This window comes from Hippoglossus hippoglossus, chromosome 5 (assembly GCF_009819705.1).
Source record: "Hippoglossus hippoglossus isolate fHipHip1 chromosome 5, fHipHip1.pri, whole genome shotgun sequence".
Taxonomy (NCBI): domain Eukaryota; kingdom Metazoa; phylum Chordata; class Actinopteri; order Pleuronectiformes; family Pleuronectidae; genus Hippoglossus; species Hippoglossus hippoglossus.
Window position 1 is genome coordinate 27201237 of NC_047155.1, and position 25470 is coordinate 27226706.

Below are 25470 nucleotides of genomic sequence, written 5' to 3' on the forward strand. Positions count from 1 at the left end.
TGTTCCAGGATCCATTAGCCCCCCACTGATTAGCTACAGGGCTGCACATTATAAACAACATTGTTGTGATATTAACCGAACTGGACTTGCGGTAAATAGCTGCCAAATAAACCTTCTGTATGTGGGTATGTGACTGTAAGGGTTTTTTATTCTGCAACATTTTCTACAAATGAGAGCTTTTTGTTTTCTAACCTTATCTTCTTTGATTACCAAGGTACTGAATGTGGTTTGCACAGGCATGTGTTCTTAAAGAATTTTTCTGAAAATAAATAAAAGAGCTTAAACACTGTATTTTGATTTTAAATCAAAGACAGAACCTTTCATAATGATCTTAAATTGAAAAAAAGACCATCTTGTGTTTCCTTGCTCAGCCTTTCCATTTGACCTGTGGTTTGAATAACTGAGCAATGATGTTTTAAGGAATTACATAACATGTGACCTGCCAGATGTTGGCAGCGGTGCATGCTTTGTCCTGCACTGCCAAGTCAATGCTTAAAGCCTCATTCACATTGCACTTCAGTGGAAAAGTACGCATATTGTGTTTTGGGTTAGTTATGCATACACACAGCCACAGTCTGGCGAGTGCTACATCCAGCTGTTACGTGGAACGTGGCAATCCGTTGTGAATTTTCAAAGGTGGATGCAGGACTCTTCTTGAGGAGAGAATAATGGACTTTCTGATGCCATACTGGGAAAAGCACTTTGGAAGCGAAAGGTCATGGTGAGTATGGCCAATAGCTTTAGATTTTAAGTGGCTGCCGGATCCTGCGAGAGCACTGCTGTGTCTCTAATCCGTCAGAGTGCCATTAGCAGGTGACACATTGCTGTTATCAGAGTCGGGATGAAATCAGGCTTCACAGGGCAGCCAGGGCCTGGCTGAAGCAACCCCCTGGACCACTGACAGCCCGGGTTAGAGCCTAGCTGGCCCGAGATAGAGTGATCTGCGCTCAGGGCCACCGTGGCCATTAATGTTGGATGAGCCCTGTCTCACTGAAATGCATAAAACATGGAGGAGGACCCCAGGTGGCGGCTGTGTCCCTGACCACCGCAGCCACTGTCCGCTCATTATTGACCAGGCCACGGGTCACCACTGACTCTAGGACCACGCCAATTATGGCACCTGACAGTAATTAAAAAGGACATTGAGTGCGGCAGTTACATGAGCTATAATGACAACTCAGTGATTACATTGACATTTATTCATTGTTATAGCAATTTAAATCCATTCCATTTTCATCCAAGCATGTATTGAGAGCAATAAATGCAGATGATAACTCATCAGGTCATTTTTATAAAATAAAATTAACAGCTTCAGGATTATTGTGAGGATACACAAACCATTAAAGATTCAGTGAGTAATATTGATCTATTGGCAGAAAATGATTATAAAATAATCCTAGAGATGTTTTCACTAGTGTTTTTCATGTAAATTGTATGAATAGTTGTTTTCTTTACCCTAGAATGGGCCTTTATATTTAAACACTTTATATTTACATCAGGAGCGGGTCCTCTCTAAGGAGGCGGACATGTTTTCTTACAGTAGCCCAGACTGGACAAACTAAACACCTTTTGAGTTTTCATGACAACTGAAGGCTACCACAGGTTCTCTTTCATGTTTGGAAGGGGAGGGTGAGGTGAGGGGGATTCTGCTGCTACATGCAAATTCACCACTAGATGTCACTAAATTCTACACACTGAACCTTTAATGTGGAAAATGCCATGTCTGTCATTGCCACAGTACCCCCTGGACGCCTGGAACAGCACTATGTAACTCTGGTGTAGGTTGCTGGAACATTAGGACCTGCTTTAAGACATACGGCCAACACTAACAACCAGACCCCGAGCCAGCAGCTAGCAAAGAGACAACTAGCTCACCATTCTCAGTGTGGGCATTACGGCAGAGCCACCGAAGAAACAGAACATTATCAGAGGAAACGAAGAAGAAAAGAAAAAGAGACAGGGTAACGTCTGATGGGTTAGGGTTAGGGTTGATGTTTCATAATTGTGTGAATAAAAATGAAGTCTGTTGAAATGAAAAGCACACAAACACAAACTACTGCGAGTCCAGGAAAGAGAACTCGAATCAAATTACAGGTAGAAATAAGACGCTGCAACTCTGAAATATTCATAATAGCTCATTACATTCCTGGCATACTGTCAAACAACAAGCAACATTATTAAAGCACTACATCCTGCGGAGCATCCTCTTAGTGTTTAAATTCTCCAAAAGTGAGAGAAATCCATTGAAAGGTAAACAAAGCAAAGAGAGGAAGAGACACTGGGAGCAGACACAACATTCCCATGATGTCCAGTCACCTGCTGTGTCTGTCACTGCAGAGACACACAGTCAAGGTAAATTAGCTTTTTACATAACATGGCCGGGTCTGACAAGCCAAATCAGGATGAAAAGAATTCCTTCCGTAGTAAAGACGCTAAGTGTGAAATTGCTGAGGAATGGCGGCTGAAATAAAGAGACCTTGAAATCAATTGCACCCAGGAGCCAGGTCCCCTGACTGACACCCCAGCGTAGAGAACACAACATGCAGTCTTCTCAGAAAATACAAACCACTTATTCACCTGATTGTAGAATATGATCTGTCTTTCCTTGCATAATGCCTCCACCTGAGCAAAAAGTGAACCGGAGCCAAACTCACCATACGTCTCAGCTCCCCCCTTTCTCAACTGTGTCCATGTGGTGTTAAAAACCACTGCTCCTCCTTCCTGTGTGACTCAGGTGTGTTATGGCAGAGAGAAGAGAGCTGGGAGCTCTTCCTGCTGCCGCTTTAGCAGCTACAGTTCAGAGGGAGGCGCTGCCAACAGCTGATGGACTGCTCGCTTCTGTTAACACAGGGCCTTTTAATTCCAATCCCGAAATGCCTGCGCCTTGAAAGTGCAGCATGTTAGCGCGCCGTGTCAGCTCTGCTTCATGACATGGACGGCATCACATGGTAGATGTGGCTGTGACACATCAGACTTCGCCAGCTCTCGTTTGCTCGTTTGCCAGGAAGTTGTGTGAGCTGAGGTGTAGTTAGTCAAAACACCAGGGGATCTGTTGTGGTGTTAAACAGAGATACTGTACTTCCTGTCCTCAGGGAGACCAGGAGCATGGGATTGCAAACAAACAGACACACATTATACGTCATCTCAAACTGGCAGCTCTAACTCCAGTCTGAGTCCACGGCCTGAATAAATAATACCCTGTGCTCCTTTGGCTTTCAGTTGAAATGGTCAGATCAGGTTCCCTGGCCTCTACAGTTTCACTGGCAAACCTTTTTAAAGCGCCTGCATGCACAGTAAAAAAATACAGTCTGCTAGGAGTTCAGTCAGTCTGAGCCTACCTCAGCTGTAAAACTCTTTAAAGAGAATTTATTACAAAAAGCTCTGGCAAAGCAGGTTAAAAAATCCCTACAGATAGTGAATATTGAGCGAAAACCACAGTCCTTCTCTCTCTCTCACAGACAGATACCCACACAGATGGGGTTGGTATGTAGTGAGGCATTGGCTGGGAGAAAAGACAGAGTTGTAGGGTCAGAGGGGAGCGAGACCTGCATTTGAGAGGAGTTATTGAGGTATGACTCCTGTCTTCAGGAATGCCCTGCAGGAAGATGACACTCTCGTTCAGAGAGGTGCGATCAAACGGTCAGTCTGACAGTCTCTTGTATGTGTCAGACATAAAACAGTAGTCATGCTTCCTTCAGTGGCTAGGGCCCGAATTGCATTGCCTGATCTTCTTGCTATAATAAAATAAGGTCCCACATAATGTTTTGTCAAAGTTGAAGCAGTTTTGGCTGTTTCACCTTCTCCTATTTCAGTTTGTTCCTGTTTTCTCATGCGGATGGAATAAGGGGATGTCACAAATTCCATTTACCAATCAAAATATAGTCAAATCCCACGGTACGCTAGCAAGAATACTCCACTGGTAATTTAGTCTTAATATGAATAAAAGGATTTGAAGTACTTTAAATGAAGGTTACAGTATAAAGCTGCACTCATCAGCATTTTGATATATTCTCTAAAGGTGACATGCAAGGTCCCATTTAGCCTTGTTTAGCTTATTGTTTTGGTTTTTATGCCACAAGCTTTGTTCCTATCAACTTTTTTTCTCAGCCAAAGCAAGAGAAGGGTGTTTAGCTGCCTGCCTAGCACCGAACAACAAAAAAGGTTGGTGGCTAACATTGCATTCTGGACCATTAAGCAGCTTAAAATACACGAGTCGGAAAAGACCAAAGCAGAGCAAAAATGAGCGGGAATTATACACTTGTATTTGTAGACAAAGCTGTGACTCCAAATTAATAATTAACGACTTAATGATACTTCACTATTGTGTTTGTTCTACCAAAAAGAAAATAAATGAGTGGAGCTTTAACTAAATATTAGTTAACTATTTCTACAACTAACATTACAGAGTTACAAAAATGTACAAGGAACATCTAAGCTAGCGATTTTAAAGCCGCCCATTTGACTTCAGCCTCTAAGTCCCACGTAGTGTGAGTGACTGTGTGGTAATTTGAAGCAGAGCAGACAGAAGGGAGTCCAAGCTGAGAGGAAAAACCGTGTCACTTTGGCGTTCACAAGAAATCAGCAGAGACGGAAAATGTCTCATGGTCAGATTACACAGGAACATGTGCGTGTGCTGTACCAAACAGGAATCAGAAATTCAATAAAACAGCCATGCTCGCTGTATTAAAGCATGAACTCCAAGCTGTGGCTGGCCGACCCACGGAAACTGGAATTACAGACCAAAAGAGTTTATGAATGGTGATTGGCCACTGCTGACTCAGGCTGATCTAGCCACAATGGCCACTAATTTTAGTCTGGCAGTGGTGGAATCACTCTGTGGAACCATTAATGCTTTAACCCGTCTCCTACAGCAGCTCTGTTTTCAAAAACAGTTGTAAGAAGTGTAGTGAATAACAAGTAGGCTACAGTCAATCATCCTCCTGTCTTCTAACTGTTGCTTGAATCTTCTTTGACTAGTGCTGAAACAATTAGACAATTGAATGAAGAGTTGTTTGGGGAAAATAATCAGAATATACAATAACACATAATTATCTTGATCATCAAGTAATATGATTAAGTTAAGTGTATGTAGACATTTAGACTTCCCTCAATGTTATTGCTCATTTATTGCAAATACTGAATCTGTGAATGCTAACATGCCAACCAGGTGAAAGGTCACAAGAAGGGTCACAGCGTAATAGGGGTGGTACGCACTGGTCTGAGTCATTTATCAAGCTATAACACCAAACATTTGCCGGATCCAACTTCCCTCTCTACTTTTTATGTGATTGAAAATCGATGAATCTGTTTGTTTGGGCTGTTAGTTGGACAAAACAAGCAGTCCAAAGACATGAACCTGGTCTTAGTTAAGTTATGTTGGGTATTTTTATAGACTCAATGATTCATTGAGATCTTATTGACAGAAGTTAAAGCAGCGGTCATAATTAATAGTATTGATTAAATGAGTTAGAAAATGATAGCAAACTATAACGTTTGTGCTTCAACCAGACAAATTTTGCAAGTATTCTGAATAAATAATGCTGCAAAAGGCAACAAAAAATGCTGTGTCTGAGCCGCAGATTGACTCAAGGTAACAAAATGTATCAAAAACAGAGAGCGGTCCCTCAGCACGTGGATCAGCATTAACCTGACTGCGATCCCAGCAGCGCACTACCATGCTTTGGAGCAGAGGAGTAACAGGATTGCCCTACCTTATAGTCCGCACTGAAATGCAGTACTTCCACATTAGATTCCACATGACCCCGACATCGCCGGATGGACACTTGAGATTTGGAGAGGCTAAGTTGTCTGATGTGAGGAAAAAGAGTTAAAGAACACCCAGATGTTTTCAGGCAACTAAGGGCATGTTTGAATCCTCCTCCCAGCATCCACCCATGCCACGCCTTCCTTCTCTCCTCACTTGACCACAAAACATGTAGCCGTCTTTTCTTGTTCCTTAGGAAAAATGACTAATTCTCTCTCCTGGAGGTTAGGTCTCTTCAGTCACTGCTCTGCTCCTGCTGAGTTCCTCTTTCCCCCTTTTTCCCCCACAACCACTTCTTGTCTGAGGAGAGCAGAGCACAGACTTATCCAGCATTACCAAGTAAGGCCAGCAGCTAAGTGGTCCAGACAGAGGGTGAAATCCCTCCTTGCTTCAGTGTGTAGTGCAAGCACATGTTCACATTCCACCAGGCGGCTGCACCCCCTTCCTCAGCAGGCTGTCCCTGACTAACTGACTGCTGCCCAGAAATAATCTCCATGGCGCTGTGCGGGAGGTGTGAAGGTGTGGCCTTTGTTTATTGTCATTGTACTCCTCTTGTAGTGTCAGATATCAACGTTTTTATAAACTCTCAATAGATGGGGTTGTGAAAAAGACTGCTGCTAAGGGATTGCAGTAGGTTTTGGACACACTAGACTGTTTGATGCGTCACTTATCAACCATTTCATAACAACACATAGGAGAATAACATCTCAGGCAGAGGATTAAAGTGATTTCACTGAGTCAGCAGAGGGGAATGAAAGCAAAAGTTCACTTAACTTGAGACTTGAAATACTGAGTCTGATGCATGAGGGAAAGAAAAGAAACTGTACTGGACAGTCAACGTGAGACTCTGTAGAGTAGTCTTCATCAGCTGTTACATGCGCTATGACTCCAGATGATGAGCAGTAAGCACACAGGTCTGATGTCAGGCTAAGTGGCTGTGGAGCGGATCGTCCACTAACCACAGGGTAGGCGGTTCGATCCCCATCTCCCGATTCTGCATACCGAAGTGTCCTGGGGCAAAAATACTGAACCCCAAATTGCTCCTGAAGGCTGTGCCAGCAGTGTATGAGTGATGTGTGATAGAGAAAGTGCTGCACATAAATGCACTGTATGAATGGAAAAAAACTGTACTATAACAAACTCTTAGTGGTCATCAAGACTAGAAAAGTGCTTTATAAATCCAGAGCATTTACCAGGTACAAAATATATATTACAGTTATAAAAACTATTCATTCAAAAGACCTGATGGGACCAAAGGATCGAAAGATTCTCACATTACGTTTGTACAGCAGAACTATTGATCTACATCAAAGTGAGCTGCGGTGAAGTCGAAAAAATCTATGAATCATCAAAAGCTTTTTTCCCACCAAGTAGAGCCTTTCTTGGATAAAGATCTGCAGGATAATCAGGTTTGTGCAGAGCATATCAGTTGTGGCGGGGCACACAAGTCTATCTATTCCAGATTGTCTTTCTTTCTTTCAGTCAACTTCCTCATGGACCATATTACTCAAACGTAGATGCAATCATACAGGTTCTTGTAATATACCTGTAATATTAACATCAACAACAAAACAGTCAAGCGCCTCCTAAATCTTCTCCTTTTCTATCAGCTGTGATATACCTGTCACCACAGGCCTAACTCAGATTACAGTCAATGACGATTTGTTCTAGAGTAATTCTCATAAGTAAGTACTTAGTGTTGTTTAACACATACTCTCTACAGTATGTTTTGTTTGGTTTTGTGGTGTATTGACAATGTGTGTAATATTACATTTGCTGGACCACTGAGCTTCATGTTGCCTACAGTAACTCCCTCAGTCCTAATAATCACTAACAGTTGGGTATACCAGCTTTTCCAAGCAAACTTCAGCTGTATGTAAAGGATATGCTGACACATAGTAATGCAAATCCTTACAGTCACCATGTGAGACCATGGCCTTTGTTATTTTAGACGTTTAAGAATAGCCAAGTATTTTCTCTCCCTGTTGGCCTCGGTGGCCTTCCTCTGAGCAGCTGCCAAACATTTCTCTGTCTGTCTGTCTGTCTCTGACCCGCTCCTCCATGAGGGTCATCTACTGGTAGTCAGAGAGACGACAGTCATTAATCTAATGGAAACTGTTCTCCTCAAATTCTGCTGTTTGTCGGTTTCTTTCCAGAATGTGCCAGGTACAGTGAAGAAACAAGCAGATGAAAAAGAGGAGGCATAATCAGTACACAAGCTAATTACCAAGAGGGTATTAAATATCACCGTGTGCCATGTCAGTGGCTCCGAAGCTCTGATTTACAGTGACTGCGTAACACGTTGTATCACCATGCTTGTACACATCCACACAGCAGATCGATTTGACAAGGGCCTCAGACTTTGATGTTTCCATTTCATGCCACGGAGAAAATCACAGAGAGCGTGGCTAAAGACAAACTGACCGTTTCAAGCCATATGTGCCACTGGGTAGTTCAGAAGGAGCTGGCAGGCTGGGAACCCGGCAGCAAATGGTGTGAACGAGCTGCTGGCTGAATATGAAAGACCTCAGTGTCGGAGCAGACTCTACGGACCAAGACATTCACAGGCCTGTGCCATGTTTGGCCCAAAAAGTGAATGTAATTAGCACTCTATTAAAGACTACACATTCTCCTTAACATAGTATTTCACATTAAATAATTCACTACACAGGGATGCTATAGTACTATACTCTGCTCTTTGGTTTGTTACACACTGGCCTTCTCTGAGCATGAACAAAACAAATTGAGGCCAATCCCATTATTTGGGTGAGCCGGTGTGAATCTGCAAACCCTCAAGAGATCTATCAGGAATTCATCTGCAATTGTAAAGAGTCAGGTCGAGCTCCACTGGGATCAATCTGAGACAGACCAGACACCTACTTCATGCCTGCAGAAAGGCTTTTGATGTCCAGAATTTGGTCCTCAGCGGAGACTGATCCCCCCCAAGTCCACAATGAGTGTGGCATATTAAAGGCCACCGCTCTACTACTAGCTTCAGATAGAAACATTATAATCAGATGAATCCTTGAGGAAAAGGGGGGCAGAGCCTCTATCATTGTGCAGGGGAACTGATATACATAAAGGAGACACTTTTATGTGCAATTATTCCATCAAGAGTTGGCACATGGAGTCATGTCCGCCTGGGGTAAGTGGATGAGGCAGAGTGGGGAGGTGGGGGTGAAGGGGGTCTCTTCCACACTGATGGACTACTGTGTTTGGACAGTTTGATGTGGGCCGGTGACCCCTAGCAACGAAGAGGGTACAGCTGTATTGCAGTTTTTCATCTTGCTGCCTACCCTTTGTAGGCGGCACAATCAGAGGCTCCCTCATCAACATGAGAACCATAGTTACATTCAGCCCAAGCTATTAACACACATTAAAATTCATTAGATGACTAACTGAGGGGTTTGACAGATTACCATCGGGCGCATTGATCTACTTGAGACAAGAGAAAAACAACAATATATTACTAGAAGGAAAAATAGGCTGTAAAATGCTCACTTCACCCACCTTGAAAAGCTCTCTTTACTCTAGACATGAAGATACTGCAGGTTTGGTTGTATTTGCTCAGATTTATCAAAGCATGTGTTTTAAATGCCTTTAAATGCTTCACTGGCTGTGGCACAAGCAGATGTGGTTCAGAGACGTCTATTCTCGGCTGAGTCTAAGACATATTTTCCACCTAAGTATCAGCAAATCGCTTTGCACTGTTTCAAACCTCCCATTTGTCAGACATGTGCAAAGCAACCAGACCAAACTGTCAGAGAGCTCCTCCTTGCACTAGTTTTTGCACCACCACGAAAATACTTTCTGATCCTCTATTAGTACTCTAAAAATGTAGATGCTCTTCAGTGAGTATTCATTTTTTTAACATCATATTACTGTATGTCTTCATATACGAATATAATAATGAATATTATTTTACATCCTTCATATAACAAACCATATAGGTAAGTGTGTGCGTTTTTGTAATTTTGGTGAACTGATCCTCTGTATAAAAAAGTGCATAAAGACTTTTGACTGCTGCTGAGTTTCTCTAAGAGACCAATCACTATTACGAGCAGGTCTGTCCTTTGTGTGCATCCTCATCATGACCCAAGCACAGAGCTGCAGCGACCGTCTGGCTCCCAAAACACGTCAGAGCCCCACTGCAATCGAAAACACTCACAGCTTCACCACACTCAAAGACAATACAAGGACTCATCCTCATCCTCAAGCTTAATGAAATGGGTCTCCACCATCCAATCACTGACTGGTATTTAAATGGAAACACACGTGCATTAAGCTGTGTCGTGGGGGGACGTTTTTGTGTCCACCCCCCAGAGACAAGGCTGTGTGCAGGAGATGGTGGGGGGATGGGTGAACTCATGAATAAATATGGCCTGGAGGTGTGCGACAATTCATGCTCGTAGATGCTCCTCTCCACATCACATACTCCCCCTTCTTGATTAGGATTCTCTTAACCACTCCAAGAGTTTGCTCACTTCAACCTGACCCCACGGGTGCCTCTCTCATTACACAGAGAAAATGAGATGCGACACAAGCAAGGAACGACGTCTAAAATTATCAGTCAAGCTGAGCGGGTCCCCTATTTTGTTTGAATAGTCCTACACTGTACAACTCCTTTGAATGTTTCATCAGGAAACTCTTAGAGTTGATCTATTGGACCATTTTGCAGCCATAGTGGTTCATAGCTCTCGAGCAAGAGCCTTCAGCTAAAATGGTCACATTCAAGTTTTATATGGTGTACCATTTCATTCATCTCATCAATTTAGTATTTTGCTTGTAGCGAAGCAAAAAATAAACCAAAAATAAAATGACCATTACGTAGACCTTGGTGCTGTTAGTCTATACCTAAAAAATCCTATTGAGTTTTTTATACATGTTAAATATGTATATGTATGATATTAAATCCAATCAAATGTGATTTGGGGCGACTGGTTTTCCTCTCCCATCATATGAGACTGCACTTGACTGTTAGTTTGTAGCTCACAGTAGCTATGGGCCAATATCATGAGCCAGGAGTGTGTGTTTGGATGTCGGCTGGAAAACAAACATTTGTTTCACATTTTTGTACTCTAATGTATTCATTTCTCCATCATCCTCCAACTCCTTTCCAAGGCAGCTAGTGTTAGAAACATGGTGGGGACAGACCAAACAAAGACAAATCTACACACTCCTCAACTCCCATGGCGCCACCTTTTATAAGAAGATTAAATATCTCAGAGCAAAAGAGAGCAAAAGTGCAGATTATTTCAGTCTGTACATCTTGTAATGTCTTTGCTATTCACAGTAAAATAACGACACAACCACCTGGAGTCACAACAGTCACATAAACTGCAGCAAAGTGTCCATAATCACACGTCAGTTTAAAAGAATCATGTGAAGACACCAGCCACAGCCAGCTATCAACTTTTTCCACCATATAGATTTTGCAAAATCTAACCCAGTACTATCTTAACAGGATACACAATCAATTAGGTATTGCACTTCCATTAAATTGGGGACTCACAAGACTTTATAACAAGAGCAGCAGACACCAAGATATCCTGATATTTACTACGTTTCCAAAATGCAATCAAATTGTGTCTTTTAATTTGGTGAGCACTTCCCCTGTCATCTGAAAAGACTCTGATGTGTAAAACCTGTGAAGTCACATTTCCTAACAAATGAACACATAGCATTAGCATCCGTGCAAACAGTAACAGAATCTGATGTCAAGACTTGAACCCACACTGTGGGTGATGGAAGGACACACATGGGAACAGTGGAGAAGGGGGCATGTGTCGCCTCATGCTGCCGAGCCAATAACTGTGAGTGGGACCACACACACAATAGAGTGAATACTGTGCTTGAGCTTGTCAGGGGCAAACCACAACAATAGCACTTCCATTCAGACAAGTTGACCTCACTGACACGTGGGCCCCGTGTCCCCATGTCAGTCCCCCTCTACATAGGCGTACAAAACAGGACAGGGGCTGTCCATCACTGCAGTCTGGCTCAAACGTGACAGTTTACAAGGCAACAGGACAGAAGTGTGATTATCCTGGGCACCCATAGCGTGTGCTGGTTGAATCCCCCGAGGATTACCACAAAGCACTGTCTCTGACATGATGTTTAGGTTTTATTCCAATTTTGAAAGGGACATAGCTTTGCGATTTTTCTTTTTTTAGGCTTGGAAAAAATAAATAAAGCTTCAGAATGAAGATACATAATACATGTGAAGCAACTTACCCTTTATAGACACCATGTAGAGGCTGCAGACAGAGGAACTGCCAGTAATCCAAACAAAAAGCTTTGAACTTCAACATTCTGTCAGTCCGTTACAAAGGCTCAGGGTTGAAATGTCATGCTGTGTGGGGTCCATAGAAAAATGGTTTCTTTGCAAAGAATAGCCTACACTTGGAAGGACAAGAGAATCCTGCACTGCTCAAGTGCAACAACACTGACACCCCACATGGTACAGTCCCATCTCAACATCTGACTCTGTGCATCCAGGCCACGTGGAGGGGGCTGGACGTGCATCACTCTGCTGCCTTTGTTTATGCTGAGTAGTCCTGTGCTGTCCTGCACTCCTTGTGTGTCCAGGTTTAGTAGTAGTTGTGCCTTGATAGAGATGTTGGCCACTGTGGCTTCTCCTGGATTTGTTGGACAAAACCTTTGTCCCAACACAACCCCCTGTCTCAAAGACCCTCCTCCTTGCCCTACTCCTTCTCTCCACGCTCTGCGCTCACTTTTTCCCCCAGTCAGTCAATAGCAGAGCAGGTTCCTGTCTCCATCATTGCAGTTCCTCACAGTTGAGTTACAGCTGCCCCCATTGTCTGAGCATCCACACTGACAAGGTATGTCCCTGCTGCTGCTCCTCGCCAGGCCAACAAAGCACACAAAGGCCTCCCTCTGCGGCCGTATCAATTAGGCTTTATCAGATGCTGCACAGCCTCTGCCAGCCCAGGCTTCTCAGAGACGAGCTAATCAGCAGCAGCACATGGTGTGCAAAGGGGCGAAGCCGGCACCCATGAGGGACAGCATCTCACACACACACACGCACACACGCACACACACACACACACACACACACACACACACACACACACACACACACACACACACACACACACACAAAGCCTGGGCTGGTTGCCAGGACAACCCTAAACAGCAACAGAAGACACTGATGGACCTTTGATGTGAGTCTCGCTGATTGGTTTGAGAAGAGCGCTGAGGGTCAGGATGAGGATTTGGTGCAAAAAACAATCTATACAAAATCCTGTTAATATTACAAGGAGTAAAAAAGCAGGATTCAAACTGTAAAAATATCATGCTGCATGAAGTGAAACAGACGACTACAGATGCAGGAATGAATTAATGATGACTTTGGAGTCAAAATCATTAATACTTTATAATAACATATGTTCCTCAAGTACAAACATGTGCAACAAATCAGAGTTCTTTCATATTGTGTTGAATTTTCACAGGTTTTACGTGAAAAAAACAACATAGTTTACGGTTCAACCTCTCTTTCATTTCTGTAAAAAATGTGGAGGAAAAACTGCAATAGCAAAGTGGTTAAAATCACAAAGAACTTCTCGCTCAGCTGAAAATGTGTGGTTCAATCTTTACCAGTGCTTAACCAGCACACAATCCCTGTCACATCAGAGTGCCACGGTCACACTCTGTTTAGTACAGATATCACTCCTGGATGGGTGTCATCGCTCTCTGCCGTGATGATTCAGCTGTCATTAACATCCTGGCAGAGATAGTTAAAAGGAAGCCGGACGCGATACCAGCGCTGCCACGGCTTTCAGTTCTTTCCCCGTCAGCCCGCTGCACCACGGACCAGGCCGGGCGGGGAGCTACGAGGAGCGATACAGCAATTATTCAGCCTGGCACACGGCTTTGAAGTGAGAACAGACAGCATTTTGTAAAAGGCTGTGAGTCATGAAAACCGCGGTGGAAAGCTTACAATACTGAACAGAGCTCTGTGGGATGATGCTGCGGACCAAAACACTCAGTCCCATCTCTTTCCATGTGTTATATGGCTGAAGCAATAGATTCATTAATCAAAAGCAAGATAATGTTGCCATAATTAAAGTCAGCAGAATACTATAACACCAAAAATAAATATATACTGTATAGCTTGAGGGAAATATAAAAGGGGCTTTCCAGTGAATAAATACTTAATTTCAATAAAGTCAAAAGATAAAAAAACATCAACTCAAAGCAGCACAGGCAGCAATATCCTGCCTCTTATTCTAAAGGAAAGATGAAGGTGGGTTGTGTGCGGAAGTAGACAAGCTGCTTTCACTGCAACAGAACCTTACTGCTAAATCCATATGGATATTTTCACAAATGAAGTCTGGTAAATGTAGTTTGCCGTTCACATATAAACTCTCTCTCTCTCTCTCTCTCTCTCTCTCTCTCTCTCTCTCTCTCTCTCTCTCTCTCTCTCAGACTCAGCTGACTACAGTTTAAATGTAGATTTGTTTGAAATGACGCAGCATTATCAACATTGATCATCACATAATGATTGATACTTTTCTTAATGAGTTAAATATTTCTTCAGAGCAGCGCATCCATCAGCCGTCCCGTTCGCTCTTTTCTCTCTCTCTCTTTTCCCTGTGATTGGCTCCCTGGGTGTCTGCCCCCGACTTGGTGTCACTGTGGCTATCCGCCTTCTCCCTCGGGCTGTGGAGCTGTCCGTGGTCCCAGGGTCTGAAATAATGCTTTTCATTTTTTTCAGTGTCTGCATAGAACACTTACTTACTACATTTTAAATTTGACATCTTCTTGGTGTATTCTATGCGACGACTAATTTTCATCCTGAAATATTTGTTCTCTTTTTGCCTCTGTCATTTTTGCATCTGTCGCGTGTTAGAAACGTCATCAACACACCCACTCGCTCCTTATGAATTGGCTTGGACATTGTTCTGTTGTAGATAGCTAGACGTCTTTTCTGCCCTGTGCTTTTATCGAACCTCCAGCAATGAATTGCAACTTTGGAAAACAATTAATTTACAGACCACAGCTCTGCTCAGTGCATGAAACCCTCATGTCTTGATCTTATTCAGAGCAGCTGGCTGACAAAGGACCAACCAGGGACTGCTACACATTGCCACTTATACAGAATTATGTTTCTGATTTGTGCTGAATGATGCATTTCTTCTAATTACAGGAGTTTGATGAGTCCTTCTGGGTTGAGATTCTTCACCGAGCACTTTCATTTATCTCAAATTTATTCCTAAAGCCTGTGTCATAAGCAGTTTCAGACTCCTGATGAGAGACTGAATAAGGCCCACATTTGCTTTTCATTGCCACTCTGCCGCTGCTGTACTGGTGACAACACATACATCTGGTTCATAGTTTAAATCCACCCAAAAAATCTCCCATAATTCAATCCAATAGAGTTAGAGCTTCGCTACCTGGAAGCCCAAACTTTTTCATAGACTAAATACTCACTAAAATAAGCTGAGCTTGATGTGTAAAATCAGTGGATTGTTCTTTTAAAACGTGTGCAGTTTATTAATACAGTTTGTTGTTGTATAAATAATTAAATGTGTGGTCCACGGTGACAACTCAAATTTAAGCAGCAGTTAAGGTCACCACAATAAAAGCCATTTTCTTCTCTTTCATTCAGGGCCACTAGGGGACAGGTTTATATACTGGGCCACACATGCTCCTCTCGCCTTATTAAGGACCAGTGTAAACCCTTTCCTTTGTCTTGCTGACAGTCTGGAGGGGGGTATCCCACTCAGGGTGGCCCAGCACAACATTACTGAGCAGACGGTGCAACCAAATGGTCGACCATCTATCATGTGGCTTTTTCCAGCCCGAGGTCTGTGTGCCGGCAGAGTGAGATGTCATCCATGCTTGATCACCTTTTTACCCCGGGGTAGACAAAGGAAATCCCCGCGCCAGAATCAATCATTAAATACTACAGCTTCATTCTTAGTGTATGAGCCCTCAAGGATTCAATGAAGGAAGATGATGATAAAACCCCAGATTTCTAATTCAAATCTTGCACTGATACATCAAGTGTGTCACTCTTAAACTCGTCAAGGATCTGAAGAGTTATTTTGTTGGGTGAATCAGGTGCAGTTATTCCTAAACTCAGCTCTGGGCTTCAACTTGATGACCCGGAGGAAGCATTTCCGCTGCAGAATCTGTTTCAAATGAGCTTTAATTGTTCGATTTTAACTGGCTAATGCCACTGGGAACTGGGAATCCACACACCCAATGGTACCACTAGCACCTTCAGCAAGTAGGGGTCTAACAACCAGTTTTATAAATTTGCTATTAAATGAACCCAAGGACTCTTTACGTACACTATAGGGACACTTTAGTAGTAAAGTGAGCTGTGCAGGGTTTCACAGCTCTGTTTCGTTGAGGGTAAAATCCAGTATTCAATTCAAATCTCAAAGTCTTGGTCTAAAAGTTTGTTTATCACGATCCATCATCTCTGTTGTAGAGATTTAAGAAAATATACAGAGAGCAAGAACTGTAGGAAAAACTTTAAGGTGAGGTGCAAAACACGTTTTAACAGTACTGATGACTAATGCTTGGCAGCACCTGGAAGTTAAACCTTTTCACCTCAAACTGTTAGAATAAACTGTAGGCTATGTCTACACTTTTAACAGCCCTTTCCATTGTTTTAAAGTGTTCTCTTTTGATAATATTAGCACAAGACAACTCACTGGGGGGAACTGAAGCCAATCCCAGCAGACATTGAGTGGCGAGGTACACCCTGGACAGATTTCCAGCACATCACAGGACCAACATACAGAGACAAACTACCATTCACACTCACATTTACACCTACAGTCGGTTTAGGGGTCTCAAATGAACCTAAACCCAAATCGTCACTGGACTGCCGGAGGAAGCCGACCCAGACACAGGGAGAAGGTGCAAACACACCCAACTGGGATTTATCTATGGCTTTTAGATAAGGTATTTAGGAAAAATGGCTAAACAAAAAACTAAACATAAATTGCATATCAAATATGTGACTCCAGTCTTCTGAATGAAAGTCCTATTATGCAACAGCCTCATCCTCACCTGTACCTCCACCTCTTTTTCAAACTTTTCATTTTGTTCCATACAATTATCTCTACTTTCTGAATTGATAGACAGCTGCATATGTGATAAAGTCACTGACACCTAAAGAGGCACATTTGTGAATTTAGGCTCTATGAATAAAATTGACTTGACTGATTTGTTTATTAGTTTTGGCTATCAAGCTTTTACCGGACAAAGAACAACAGAAATAGAAAAATACCCAACAATAAAAATCAATAGACACCGTACATACAGAAGTACAATACACACATTCATACCTCAAACTCCAAGCTCCAACAACTCCCTTCCTGTACCTTTTGTGTTATTTGTATTCTCCTATAGTATTATCTAGTATAACTACTAGAGTGAGTCTCTTTAGTGGTTTGAATTATATTTGGCAGTTTTATTTTTATATACACGCAACCTTTTACGGCAACTTCAGCTTCTTTTTGCACACACCTAGCAAACCATGGTTAGTCCTGATACTCACTGTCACTGTCACTCCTCAAGAGGCTGGTTTTTATACATCTCATTTACTGCTGTTGAAAAAGGATTAATAAACGGAACCAACATCTTTCATATAAATGTTTTTCCACGTTAGTTTCATTAAAACACCTTAAGAGCTTCAGATTGTTTCTAATGAATTTACTTGTTTTATTAACTGATTGGACTTTAAGGGACAATAAAGGTAACAGAACTTGGCAAATGATCAGTGAAGTCATAAGTTGGCAGCCCTATACTGCTGTGGCATCGCAGTGTATACAGGATGTTATCAATCAAATGATGGTATGGGTTGTTCTTCTACTTGCTTTGATAAAAAAAAATGCCATAACTCCACCGAAACCCAACAGTCTAGTTCAGAATCTGACCACAACCACATGAAGCCCAGAGAGAAACAAAAAAGGGGTTGAACGTTTTATTCAAACCCCTGCTGGGCCAATGAAATGGTTGTTAGGTTGCTTCTGATGAGCAGTTTGGGGGAATTCCCTAACAAAAAATGTTTGAAGACGCCAATAACTGAGAAGCTCACTTCAGGAAAAAGTCTGAAAGTTAGAAACATTTACTTTAGTCATAAAAGTTTAGCTGCTTCTAACGCTTAGCGATTCCAAATCTGATCCAGGGACATACAAAGAAGAATATAGCTGTTCTTCTCACACATCATGCTCTAACATGATAATCAGATCGATAGAACATGTTTCCTTCCCACTGTAGCAGGACCTGGTTATTGGAAAAACATAGTACAGTGGTTTGTGTTTCCTCGAGAAAACCGACTGAGGCAACAAAGCCCTGCCAGCGGCCGCACTGTTCTGCTGTTTCAATTGGCAGAACAGATCCCATTATCTTGTTTATCCTCACGGAAATTTTACAGTTTACCATGTGCCCTACATTTCCTCTACAGACTTGGGTCTCAGGCTGGCATCTGATAAACACGGTTTGCTGCTGATTTCAGGGGGAGTCAGAAATTTGCATGATATGATCAAGATAAGAGTCAGCTGCCTTGTCTCCTCTGCATCTGGGGCTATAAGCCTCACAGGAGGATGACATATTGGTGCCATTATTTAAGGGCAACACTCCAACCCTGACCTTCTTTCGTCAAAGTTCATTAAAGGCCGTGCTCTGCTGCATCGTATACTGCTCGCTGTCAGATACGGGGGTGTGTCCGCTGCTCACCTGCTGGGCCTGGACACTGTGTTAATTCTCCAATAAGAATCAGGCCCTCTCCCTGCAGAGAGGGCAGCGGATGATGAACAGCCAGCGTTGGTCTTATCATCACCTCTACAGTCCAAGCTCAGGAAACCAATAAAGAGCCCGCGGCATCGCTGCCTGGCCCTAACAGCTCCCACGAGCCCGCTGCCACCTGGGGGACCGCCATCCATGTAATTGCAGCTATTGTGGGGCCACGAGGCGCCAGCTGAGGTCTGAGCAGGAGTGATGAGGGGGAAGAGGAGGAGGAGGTCGTGTACTTCATGTCTTCACGTGCCATCCATTAGACATAGATTGATGGCTATCTGCCTCAGCTTCGCTTCCAGCTCAGGCTCTGCCCGCTGGACTGAGCTCTACTGAAGACAAAAGCTGACTACAAACCTCGAGGTGAAACTCCTAACAGCTCAATTTGACCTGACTGACACTGGGCTGAGGAGGAATTGTCATGACAGGCACGATAAGGAACCTGCCACAAAATAAACGTAGACGTAACCACACATTTCCTGCACCGTAGGAGACAAACTTCAGCAGCTTATGATAACTTTCATTACGGATTTAACGGTCTGTAAATGGTCTGTATTTATATCGCACTGGTCTAGTCTTGATGACCACTCAAGACTCTTTCAAGTAGTTTTGCCATTCACACACACATTCATACATATCTATGTGCAGCACTTTCTCCGTCATCATTATTTGGGGGTCAGCATCTTGCCCAAGGGCACTTTGGCACGTGGAATGGGGGATTCAGTGATCAAACTGCCGACCTTCTGGTTAGTGGACGACCCGCTCTCTCTCTCTCCTGAGCCACAGCTGCTCATTCTTAACAGATGAATCTTATGATTAATTCAATGACAACATCAAGCAAACAATGCCAAGGTCCCAACGTCCACAGTAACTTCTCAAGTGTCTTGAATTGTTCGACCAACTGTTCAAAACCTAGATATTCATTTAACTAATATCCATATATGTGTCCTATTCATTATATTTATATATAACTATCAATTCACTATAAACATAGTGAAGACATGTTGTTAATTTATGTATTTTAAAATTTGCAAATATGTTGATACTAAATGTATAGGTAAAATGTTCACAATGTATTTTTTATGTTGCAGTACACTTGTAGTGACTCCAGCATTATACATTTTTTGTATGGTTAATTTAGACTCTAACAGAACTCAACCCACCATCCACCCGTCCCACCTCCCGGCCTTAGTCAATAGTTGTTCATTCCATAACAAGTGTAATTTGGAAGCAGTTTAGTTGTATATGACTGAGCAGAGAGGGTTGAAAGACCATGACTAAGAAAACCAGAAAATATGTATACATTTCAAAATATATAACTGATCTATAATTAGTAACAATTTCATGATCAAGTATGTAGATTATCCATTAAATGTCCGAAAGCTGGAGTGAGAACCGCACATCTCAACCAATCGTCTCAAACTCTACAGTTACTGAGTTAATAATAACTGAGAAAAGAAACACATGTTCACATGAGAAACACTGGAACTAGAAAGTGTCTACGCTCGTCCTCAATGTCTGACATAAAAGATTCATACGTCAACTGATTCATCAATTCATTGCACACTGGTGCCTGTGATTATATTCTTTTGTCTGACAATTCAGTGCAGGGTAAAAATATAAATAAATTATAATCTGTTACCACAAAGCAAGTTTTATGATTAATGAAAATATACATTTCATATCAGTTATTACAGTTTCTCTGCATTTGTTGCAGTCATTTGATTCAACCTGAACTGAAAGTATATTGAAAGAAAAAATACCTTATTGAAAACCTTTGTCAACTGAATTTTGCTCTCAGTTAATGTAATGCTTGCATAGGTGACATAGTGAAAGTCTCTATTGATTGTTCCTAAAAAATGAACTAAGTACATGGTGACATGAATATATAAATAATGCAATAGTTGGGATGTTTTCACTTCTTTAACACATCAGGCTATTATGATATAACTTACACCAAGGAGGTTATATTTCCGTTTTGTCTGTCTGTAAATTAGCAGGATTACATGAAAACTACACTTTGTAAAAAACTTGGTGGAAGGATGTGGTGTGGGTCAGGAAAGAACTCCTTCAATTTTGGTTTAGACCCGGTTGAGGTTTTGGGTGCAGGAATTTTTCAACATTTTTCAAAGAATAATTCATGGGTCTTATGAAAAAAATGTAGATATTTACGGGAATGATATTTGTTTGTATTTAGTGTCTGAAATTTAGTGCAGATTCAAACAATAATCTGGCCCTAGTGAATTTAAATGTGGTTTCGTAAGGGGGCTGTTGGGCCTTGGCAAAGGTTTGACTCTACTATTTAGAACCGGTTCAGGTTTCTGTTTATGAAAAGAAGGAAAGTAACAGGGCACCCTGCTATCTGAAGTGTTACTTTACACCACACATTAGAGAAGAAAATACAAACCATGAAGTAAACAATAAATAAAATACTGCTTTTGTTATTTAGGAGAGATAACTGCATCCCCTGAGACCCTGCATCTTTTAACCAGCACCAGGACCACAGTCAAGCAGTGTTACTCTCTTGGTGTGACTGTCTGAGGTCGTCCTCAGTGTTCGCAGCTTTCTCTGAGACGCTGCTTATCTCCACGGACCACGTCAGCCTCCAGTCATGTGAGGATTAATGTGCTCTGAGGAGCACATTAGAAAAGCCTTAGAGCTGTGCTCCCTCTAGTGGGTCACTGCCCTAAAGACCAACAGTGGTGGGTAAACATACAGTCTGGTATAAACACAGAGGCAGAGGTGTGGTCACACTTGTCAATATGCTTCACATGAGGTGTGAGCTCGATGCTAAATACCAGTCACTGACTGTGTTTGTCATTTTTTCCCCTCAAACTGATGATGCATTTAACACAGATACATTATTTAATGTTTGAAACCGCCTCATCTGAAGGATTTGTGGCAAAAACGTAATGAAAAAAACATCAAACAAAATTTGTGTTATTCTCAATTGGCAAATGGAGTAGAGCTCAAATCATTTCAATGATTAGGATATTAACATTTTCGGAGCATCTTGCACGGCTGGAATCTTGGACCTCTTTGTCTTGACTCTTTAAAAAAACATACTGCATCCATAAATGCAGATTGTTTCATTCAACACACACTGAGTTCTCACATCACTTACTTTAGTGATGGAAAAATGTAAATATTGTCGGTGAAATGCATCAGTGAAAAGTAGTCGTTCTACACTCAAGTGGCTCCTGACAGCGGGGCATTGGATTTGATATTTTATTGAATTAATTATTACTGAGGCATTCAAGTTGAACTGGAATTTGACTGAAATAAATATAACAATAACTACGGCTGCTGTGAAGATTTTTCTGTTTTCAGAAGACGATAAAACCACTTTAGGACGTATTTGTGGAAACAGCATCTGAGTCTCCGGGCTAGACGTTTCCCCAGGGCTTCGGCTGAAAGACAGCTGACCGCTTTGCAAAGAGACGCCCTGTCAACCTCGCTGTGTTACTATGCTATGCAGACAACTAATGTTGATCCAAGATGTTTTTCCTCTGTTTTAGCGAGTCCACATAAGTAGTAACACTAACCCTAACCCTTTACAACAGCACCTTTTCTTGTCTTCTTTAACATTGTGAGATACGGCATTTTTCACAATTTCCCCAGGGCTTGACTGAATTTACAGGGAGGTAAGTGCTCTTGAGGGCCATTCTATTGTTTACTGTTGTAGCTTTCATGTGTCTTCCATAAGTTTACAATAGTTTTGCATGTACAAGCACAATTAAACATGTAATGAGTAACTATAGGTGTAAGATTATAGTGAAAACAATATTTGCAGGTGAAATGCAGTTCAGTAATTGTGTATTGCAGCAGTTATATGTGCATTTCAGAGCAATGTTTGAGTAAATCTACTTAGGTATACATTTTATATACATATATATATAGCTGGTAAAATTGACAGACTGCACATCAGATTATAAAATGCAGTTTAGGTTGAGGATGACAGGTTGTATAGCAGCAGAGGTACAGTAGCCTCCCGGCATATATCTGTCTGTTTTGGTTGCCTCAGGCAGGTCGAACCGGAGTCATCCTGTCTTTGAAGTACTTATCAGTGCCAAGTGCATCAGGCGATCCCACTGACGGGATGAAAGGTGAGGCAAAATGTCAGTGGAGCCACACTGTTCAACCTCTCATGTGTTGACTGTACCCAGCGCAGCCTTTTAGCTGGCAGGCTTCAAAACAAATAGAGAATATCACATTGTGACTGAGAATGCAGGACTGAAGGAGGTTAGCAAATCATTAATTAGGCCTGGTTTATCACAGTAGGACCCCTGCTGTGAAGAGGCATATTTTCCTAACACAGATTCCTTTGAAATGGTGTAAATCAGAAGACACAAGCTAGTTAACAGAACAGCAGGGTTGCTATCTATCTCTATCACACTGCTGTTTTATCAGTCATGTGTCTGGGTGCATCACACACACACACACACACACACACACACACACACACACACACACACACAGTGAGGTCAGAAGATAGTGAAGAACAATGAGGGTGCATGATAATGAGGATGATGTTTTTTGCTGCGATGGCCCGACTAAGCGCAGCCATTTCCTGCAGTAACAGTAAAATAAAGTGAAAACCCTCTCAGAGCACAGGGAACAAACTTAATCACAGCAAACTCACACTGACACACTTTAAACATCAACCACATTTTGATAAACACACAACAAAAACTATGAGGTAAATAGGTCAGTTGAGAGTGAGAGTTGAGAAGAAATCACGTTAACTGGCAGTTTGTGTTTAAGTTGATGCAGTGCAAGTATATTATTTCTTCAGCCATGCAGTGCATGTATGTTTCACTCAATATGAAAACATTATTATTTATTCAGTTAACAGACATATTTCTCTGTAACATCTAAATTAACAGGTATACAAAAGTGGGTAAACCCGCTAATGACTCCTTTACTATTACCATTGGAGGAGTTTGCCTTTCAGTCTTATATGAAACTCCACTGTTGCACATTCTTCCCAAGATGTAAAAAACAACAGTATACAAATGTTAGTGGCCATTAGATGCCCAGAACTTCTGTGCATATCATGACTAATGGCCGTGGGTGTTAGTGGGTTTTTGTTTTTACCAGTGGAAATGGGACAACACACAGACACACACGCACACTTTACCTTTAACCTATATTTTAGTACTTTATGTTTTGGAGTCCCAATAATGTGACTGTGTCAACAGATTTAGGTCCCCACAATGTGAGTGATACCTGGATCTCACACACAAATCATACCCGGTTTATTTATAGTTTTCATATGATCAGCTACAGCTCACCACAGCACAATTTACACGACATTTATTCTGCTAGCTTACATAAAAAACTCAGTGGTATGTTCTTCCAACGACAAAGACTCGATTATTCTCAATGATCTATACAACCCTGAATGAGAACTGTACTTTCTGCTCAAATACTCCAACCAAAAGAACTGTGAAGGTCTCACTGCGAGGTTTAGAGATGCTGCTTTTGTGTTTGTTAAATGCAGCACGTGATTAGGTTTTCAGGGTAAAATGTTCCTGTAAGGAAAACGTATTCAGGAGAAACAGAATGTTCCTTATCTGAGTCTGGGCAGGTCAACTCCATCAGCTCCCACTCTCCACACAGATTTTCTATTTCTTGTATGCAGAGCAAGTTTTTACATCGGGCCAACAGAAAACTGCCCTACAGCTATTGAGAGGGAGCAAGACACCACTTTTTCTGTCTCCCTCCTCACACTCGGGGATGTGAGGATACGATAGAACCCAAGATCCTGTGCCAAAATATGTGATTCATGTTTTTTATGCTGACAAATTCAATTTATTTCTGCAAGATTTTCAAGATTGATAAGGAACTAAATCAGTTTTAATCTCCAGGACGTCCTGCTTGCTCAGCAGGCAGAGCCATATATCATGCTCTGTAAACACTGGCTGCATATCATCTCACGTCTCCTCTGTTATTTTTGCTATTCTCCAATGTCTATCTATTGTTTTAGAAATCAGGATATGCAATGTTTACATCCACCCGCTGTATCACCACTGAAGGAAAAAATATTTATGACCCAGGCCTGAGGTTAGATTGAACTAGGATGCAAAACAGCTCCCAGACCCACACAGCAACCATGTTAACATCAGTGGACTTTTTGAGATCACAGCACAGCTGCAGCCTCAGAGATCAGCCAACTTGGACGCTTCAAACATCTCCATTCCTCCGCCAGCACCTGAAAGCAGCATCACGGCCAGAAATAATGATCAGACAGATCGGAATGAGCTGCAGAGTCAAAACTTTCTGCCAAATATCAACCCGAAATCTGCTTGTTCACAATGCACGATTATTACTCAGCCCAGTTAGTCAGTTGCAGATGAGTTTTGCAAGTGTGTGAGTGGCAGAGTAGCACAAACTGCACCTTACATTAACTGCATCTGGCTCGGGTTGGGTTCAGACAGGAAACCTTTCGGGTCAGGCTCGGTTAGTTTCCCTTTAGGCTGGAGTATGGTTCGGACAAAAATATCTGTCCCTCTCTATTCTCTACAACTGTCATGTCCACTGAAGCGTTTCATCTCCTCCAGCCTGATGTGTCATCCTGCTCACCAAATGACACAGAGGAGCAGGAGGATCAGCCCGATTCCCCGTATCTCCTCTCGCATGTGTTTTTGTGATTAAAGGTGGTGTCTGGTTGGGTCAGGGGATTTCTCCTGGTGAAAGGAGTGTGTGACCCCCTGTCGCCAGCCATTCATGAAGTGTGAACTCACAACGACTACAAGACTCAACACCACAGCAAACAGTGGAGTGTGAACCGCGCGGCTATCCGACAACTTTGGAATGTGTGTAGTGTGAACAATTCCCTATGGAGCCCCTGTTGACCCCCAGTATAACGGCTTCATTATTTCCACGGATGCCCAGTAAGAAACCAGTACTGGATTAGCAAATGAAAC

At 42.2% G+C, this 25470-nt stretch overlaps 1 protein-coding gene across 7 annotated transcripts in view; it reads right to left on the minus strand.

The window, feature by feature from the left end:
• iqsec1b (IQ motif and Sec7 domain ArfGEF 1b) overlaps positions 1-25470 on the minus strand; it is a 199272-nt gene that overhangs the window by 55824 nt on the left and 117978 nt on the right. Inside the window, exon 1 of one of the 7 annotated variants that reach the window (XM_034585128.1) lies at positions 11999-12795. The exons of 5 other annotated variants lie outside the window; for them this stretch is intronic. In XM_034585128.1, coding sequence (XP_034441019.1) covers positions 11999-12075 — 77 coding nt within the window. In that variant the 5' untranslated portion in view covers positions 12076-12795. Of the gene's footprint in view, positions 1-5711; positions 6134-11998; positions 12796-25470 lie in introns of those variants that run through there. One more of the 7 variants, XM_034585130.1, reaches the window with a different exon arrangement.